Genomic DNA, 6,759 nt, shown 5'->3' on the forward strand with positions numbered 1-6,759 from the left:
CCCCGAGAATTTTTACACTGAATTCAGGCAGATTACTCTGGGGTAGGGCTGTACAAGGCTCAGAGAGGGAGGCATGTCAGACGCACCAAAACTAGCAGCCAGCTGTTGCAAAGGCATCTGCCATTGCAAGCTGATGTTCCAGGCATGTGCATACTGCCTTCGGCATCTACCGTGTCCCTGCTTGCCCCCTCCCTGCTGCACTTGCAGTGTTTTTCCCCAACCCCATCATGAAACAAGGGGCACATGGCAGAATGCCTGCCACCTCCCAGCCACCACAAGGGTTGACCTGCTGAACAGCAACCCACACTCTGAGTGGGGCTGGGGTACCATCTAGTGGCTGGAAAAGAATGCCAGGCTGGCCAAAGGGGAAAGGGAAGAAATAGGTGGGGAGGGGGGGGAAGTGGGGAGCACAGCATGTGCATAGTAGCCAACTTTGCTCACCCAGTGCCTCGTCATTGTCCTCTGTGTCGCTGGCAAGCCGGAAGAGCATGGGCCTCATTCGCTCGCAACGCTGATACAGCTCCTGTGGGAAAGAAAGGGGGCTGAGGCAGACAACAGTAAGAGGTGCTTGGCAGGTGATGGGGAAGCGTGAAAGCAAGCACCACCCTGCCACAGGCTGGGGGCACTGAAGGCCTGGTTGTGAGGGAAAGGGGAGAAAGGACTCCTAGCACCACCCTCCTCACCTTCATGAGGTCCTCATTGCTTTCTGTTGTCTCCCCCTTGGTGTAGCTGGTCACCATCTCAGTCAGCAATTTCACGTTGTTGTTCACTTCCTCAATAGCATTCACCCTCTTAGAGATCTTCTCCATTCGCTTCTGGTCCTGATGCACAACAAGCAGAAGTGGGCACAGGTGAGGTAAACCAGGAAGGGGACCTGACCTTCCTTCCCCCTGTCCCTGCTGCAAGGCTAGGAAAACACAATTAAGTCACCCACTTCAAATGGCATTTAAAGAGACTAGGCAAGTGTCACTGTCCCCAAAACAGCTCATCTGAATGGACTCTTCTCTCCTGAGACTGTCAAGCAACCAGCTGGGCCACAATGAATCCCAGCACCTGGCCAAGAGGCTGAGAATGCTCCAGCAGTTGGTGCCGTGGCCACTGTTGCATGCTCATCAGCATTGAGCTCCCAGACAATCAAGGTGAGAAGTCATTTCCAGGTCACCCTATCAGCCCTTCCACTGATGCAGCATGAAGTGGCCTTTATTTCCTGCCACAACAGTGCAAGGTGTCAGGTTGACCAGTCACTGGCTCCATCCTATCCCACTACCTCTCAGCATGGTGTTCCAGGTTTCTCCACCCTGCTACAACAACAGGGAGGCCTGGCCACTGAGCACACCACAGACAGTACCCCCTCCCAGCAATACTACATGAGGCAGTGGGCCCACCTCCTGGACCATCTCCTTGATGAGCTTGTTGGCAGCTCGGAGGTCCTCAGGGTGGGAGCTTTTCAGCAGGCGAGCCAGCATCTGCAAGAGAGATGGGGAGACATGGGGACTGGTCAAATGGGACTAATCCTAAACACAGCCAGGTGGAATCATGGGTCAGTCCCACAAGAATAGTTCTCAAACTGCGCCATTCATGTGGAATGAAGATTGGAAGGATTTCCAATAAATATCACATCCCTCCCTCCCTCAGCACAAAGTGACTCAGCCACAGAAGTGACCTCAGAACTGCCTGGCAAAGCCTGTGCCCATTTTTTGCTTCTTTCTGATGAAAGATATTTCAGAATCTTTTTTCTTTTTAATCTCCACCCTGGCAAGAGGGGTGGTGGTGGTCTCCCATTAGAATTCAGCTTCATGCCAGGCACATTTCAGAGCTGAACAACCCTAGTATCTAGGCTGACAAAGACGTGCAAAGGCTGGACTTGGGGCGGACTTTGAGGTCTGGCCTACTCATAGTTTTTGAAGTTAAAATAGTGCAACCTCTAGTATGTGGGTTTGACTGGACCCTATTCATACAAAGAAAGTACAGCACGCTAAAATGCGCGGCTGTACCACACAGCTGCTCTGTGGTAACTCTGTCTGTGCACTCTTCACAGTTTAGCTTTCCCCTACCGCAGAGGGAGAGAAGTCACATGGGCAGCGAGCAGAGGTTTCTGTGTGGTAACCCAGCTACAATGATGGCTGATGGCAAATGGCTCGAGAGATACAAAACAGTTGGGCAATAAGAGGGTCATGGTGAGAAGGAAGAGAGGGTGTGAATTGAGCTGGAACCACTTTATGCCACGTGGCAAGAGGCTCCTGTGACACAGTGATTGTGTGTCAGAGTTGCAGCAGCTGCTGGGCTAGTGACAAGGTTTTGCTGAGCTATGGTCATAAGCAGTGTTCTGTGGCAAGAAGTTCCATGGTTCAAATGGTAAGAGAGAAGAGAAGCCTACTAGATAGAATCTTCCTGTTGATTTTCTTTGGCTTAGGCCCTCCATGTATCCATTTTTCTTCTCAGTGAGGATAAGTACAGGGAAGAGATGGCCCTGCTGTGCCATCCCTGCCTAGAGGTCTCAGAGGAGAAGACACAGGCTAGGAAGGCTTCATCCTGTTACTGAGCTCTTACCTTGGACTTCTCCTCATCATCAAAGATGATGTTTTTGGGCCGGGGAGGAGGTGGTGGGAAGGGAGCATCATCTGGCAGCTTTGGGTCACATTTCACAATGCCTGCAGGGGAGATGAGCACAGAGGTCACTATGTTCAAGGCCTCACTTCACCAGAGCAAACAGATGGCTGCTTTCTGCTCCCCACTGCAGCCCTGCTTTGTTCTATGTGATAGCATCCCATCCCCTACAACCAGTCAAATCTAACCACGGGCCAATTAAGGCATGCAAGGGGCAGATTTTCCTCTTGCCTCCTTCTCCCCGCAGTGACTCTCAGCCAGGTCCTCTGCAGCATCTCCACCACCTAATAGCAAGTCACTCTATGCCCAATGGCAACCTCTGTCCTCCACCTGGCCTTTTGGAGGCCAAGCTACCAAGGGTAAAGCAGGTGTCACCTCCTGCCACACTATTCCACCAATTCAATATGCCAAGGACACCCTCCATCTTGCTTGGATTTCCAAGGTAACCCCATTCAATTTCTCCAGATTCTGAGTTGGGCAGCCTCCCTGAGAGGCCAGAAGCAGACAAACCTAGAATCCATCTGGTCTCCGTTTCCTTCACCACAGATGGCTGGAGGGAAGAAGAAAGGCTCCTGCCTCTGAAAGTTTGAGGCTCTCACCTTGTTTTTTCAGCATCTGGTAGGCCTCTGTAATCTTCACCTCGAGAGGCAACCCCAGCGTCCAGCTATACATCAGCTCCAGGATCTTTGACTTTACCTTTTCTGAAGTTCGGCTGCCAAGGTACTGAGGAGAGGGGGGAAAAGAGGAAGAGGTAGTGAGCTGATTTGGAAGGAGGCAGGTTCATCACCTTGCATAGATAAATGAACTGGCTTCCAACAGCATGGGAGAAGTGTAAAGGAAGAACAAGAACCCACATGGCTCCTTGCAACATGGCCCAACTACATTTGACTTCCAGCACACCAGAGGGTGGGTGGTGTACCAGAGCAGAGATCTTACGCTCAGATGGTAGCCAGGCAGCACCAGGCAGTGAGGGGCATGTCAGTGACACAGGGAAGGCCAGTCCAGACTCTGCATCCTTAAAAAGGAAGGGTGCATATTGGTAGGGGCATGGGCCTGGTCACCAACTGGCCCAGCCAAACACAGCAGGAATCAGAGCACCCCTTGGGAATCTACTTCCTTCAGGTGCAGGAGGGCAACAATTCAAGGAGCAGTGGCCAGGAGGGTCACTCTTACTGTACAACCCAAGGGGGAGCACTTTCTGACAGCGGTGGGGGCGGGAGATCTTTCAGCACCAGGGGCAGAGGTGGGGGGAGTTTGATCACTGGAGGGCAGGAGCAGTGCACAGGAGGGGGAACAGAATCTTCCCTGCCCCTGCTCCCTGCACTTGGGCAGCAGCTGCTACAGCTACTGCAGATAAGGGGCAGACTTGCTGTACAGGCAGTCCTCAACTTGTGGCGTTTCAACTTATGCCGATTTGCACTTGTGGCACTCTGCCATTTATACCCATGTTATTACTTACAGTGCTGGATCCTTGCACTTAGGGCACTACAGGGAAATTTACAATGAGAAAATGAGGGCAGCAAAACAAACATCCCTGGATCAGTTTCTCACAAGGCCATTAAGTGGCCCTAAGTCTCCCCAAAGAAGCCCTTCTGAATTCCATGACCCTGGTGAAGGTGTTCCTTCACCTTCTAATTAAATAAAATTTTATGTGATTAGTTACTGTATTGCCCTATTTAATCAATTTATATACAGTACACTTTAGAAAGCTATACACTGTAGAGCGTATATCATTTATAGTTGATTAAATAGTTGATTTAAATATGGTGTTTACAGTCATTCCTATAAAAAGTTGGGCATTAGGCCCTTGGTCAGGAATATAACCCCTTATTATAATATTGTTTTTATGGAAAAATCAGATTCGATTTAATTCATTTAGACTTACAGGGCCTTTTCCAGGAACATAACTGGCAGTACGTGCGAAGACTGCCTATACTCCAGTTCAGCAGCCCAGTGACCTTGGCTTCTCAGGGGCTGCAGCTGGGGCCCATTCGCTCCCTCCCCGCCTCCCAGAGACACTATGGCACAGCCTTGCAAGGGCCCAGGGAGCACTGTCCACTTGCTTTGCTCACCTCCCTCCCCCACAGACACACTATGGGACTTCCTATGGCTGGGATGTCTTTGCTGTGATAAAGACCTGTGGGAGGGGACCATGCTGGCTCTCCCTCAGTCTTTAGCTGAGGGGGTAAGCAGGGCACCACCCCCAGGTACACTCCTGCTTCCTGGCGCTTGGCTGTGCTCCTTCTCATTTTAGTTCAGGGCAGTGGAGGCAGATGTCACCCTGACATGAAATACTGGAGATGCTCTCCACCTCACCATGGATACAGGGATGTTACCCAGCCCCCAAACCAGAGGAGAGCAGTGGCAGTCAGTGAGCAGGCAGCAACACTAGGAACCAACTCAGGCCACCTGCTCCCAGATACTTTGACTCCTCCTCAGCCAACCTGCCTCTGGGCCACTCTCACAAGCTGGAAACAGCCCTCAAGGAGGAATGGAAGGCAAGTCCTCACCCCATACTGTAGCAGCTCATGGAGGATTTCCCACCCACAAGGCCACACCCCTTCTAGTGCTACCTTTGCTTTAGCCCAGGAAGCTCAGCCTCCTTGTCTGAGGGTTAGCTCACTTCCTCCCCTCAGGCCCATCAGTGCTGGACCCACCTTGGGGGACACCACCTTGATGAGCTCATTGAGGAAGCGGAACTTGCCCACCTCATCATGGAAGCGCTTGCCACAGTTCTTCATGCAGGTCTCCAGCACCTGAGAGGGAAGGCAGAGGCTGAGCCCAGGGAAGGGGTCAGCACACTGAGGAACCAGATCCACCCCCCAACCCTAGCAGGAAATGCCTGCGTGAGGTAGAGGAAAACAAGGCTCTGAACCCGGTCCATGAACCCCTAGTTTGCCTGCTGTGGCCACCCCCACTTCTGATAAAACAGGAGGGAATCCCCTCCCCAAGCTTGCCATCAGAGGGCAGGGAGCAGAGGAAGCAACACGACTTTGGTACATGCCTGAAATGCGACAGACTGTGATACGGGAGAAATAGCTGGTGGGACTGTCACCACCCAGCCCTACAAGGGCAGACAGTGAATACAAACATAAGAGATGTCACAATGTCATCAGACCACAGGTCCACATGACCCAGTGTCCTCTCACAGTAACGAAGAGTGAATATTAAGAGGAACTGTATGCAGGGCCTGTCCAGACTAATCCACTGGCCATCCCTCTGCCCCTACAGCTTCCAGCACTCAGGAATCCCCAACACATCCTGGGGGGTATGCATCCGTGTCGCAGGGGAATCAGAGACACATGAGCCTTCACCTAGTAGGGCACTGACCCAATGCCCAGAGATGTCAACAGAAAGACTCCCACAGACTTCAAAAGACTTTGGACCAGCCTGAGTCGGGTGAGGGAGCCCAGAGTGAGTTTGGACTTTGTCCAATCCACAGAGGAATGCACTGGAGTCCTGAGCCCTTTCTCCCCAGACAGCCCTGGGGCACTCCCCCACCGCCCAGCCCTTCCAGTCTGGACATCTTCCCTCTTACCGTTAGGGCCTGGATGGCTTCCCACTCCTGCGGGGATTGGATCTTGTGAGCTAGAAGCCGGGTAGCAAGTGGGGGGCTGGGAGGGAGCAAAGCAAAGTGGTTATGGGAGAAGGGCTCAGGGTCTGGGCTTTCCAGAAAGGGAACACTTTTTGCCCATGAATCTGTATGCCTTTTGCCCTGCCCCGCCCCCACCCCCCAGTTTCTATAGCTCACGGCAACTTCATTAACACATCACTGGAGCCGTGCCAGCCCCAAAGGAAAATTGATGCTTCTTCCAAACTTTCCAGGAGTCCTTTGCTGTAGTGTGAACGCATCTGCCTCTGAGGTGAAGCCTACATGACCGCACACGTGCATGAGCAAGATGCTACAGAGCCGCAAGAAGCAGAAAGAAGGGTGATCTCTGTGCCAGACTGAAGCAGAGGGCAGTGGCCTCCAGCAGCAGAAGGGTAGGGAAAAGTGCGCTGAAATAAATGCTGCTACTTGCTCAGGGATGGGCCAGCACTTCCTACCAGCTGCTGCTTCTCTCTGCTGTCTGGTCCTTGCCCCAGCACCTCCCCTCCCACACCCATAGTTGGGTCTTATCTTCAAGATCCTTAAAAACTGCTCTAATAAAA

General features: G+C 52.2%; 1 protein-coding gene across 1 annotated transcript in view; it reads right to left on the minus strand.

Annotated features, from left to right (window-relative positions):
• GGA1 (golgi associated, gamma adaptin ear containing, ARF binding protein 1) overlaps nt 1-6,759 on the minus strand; it is a 19,109-nt gene that overhangs the window by 6,561 nt on the left and 5,789 nt on the right. The window contains exons 3-9 of the mRNA XM_019515249.1: nt 6,146-6,221; nt 5,265-5,363; nt 3,207-3,330; nt 2,551-2,651; nt 1,386-1,466; nt 684-821; nt 442-523 (exon numbers count right to left, since the gene is read on the minus strand). Coding sequence (XP_019370794.1) covers nt 442-523; nt 684-821; nt 1,386-1,466; nt 2,551-2,651; nt 3,207-3,330; nt 5,265-5,363; nt 6,146-6,221 — 701 coding nt within the window. The remainder of the gene's footprint in view (nt 1-441; nt 524-683; nt 822-1,385; nt 1,467-2,550; nt 2,652-3,206; nt 3,331-5,264; nt 5,364-6,145; nt 6,222-6,759) is intronic.

Source organism: Gavialis gangeticus, unplaced genomic scaffold, assembly GCF_001723915.1.
Source record: "Gavialis gangeticus isolate Ggan-Ray unplaced genomic scaffold, GavGan_comp1, whole genome shotgun sequence".
NCBI lineage: Eukaryota > Metazoa > Chordata > Crocodylia > Gavialidae > Gavialis > Gavialis gangeticus.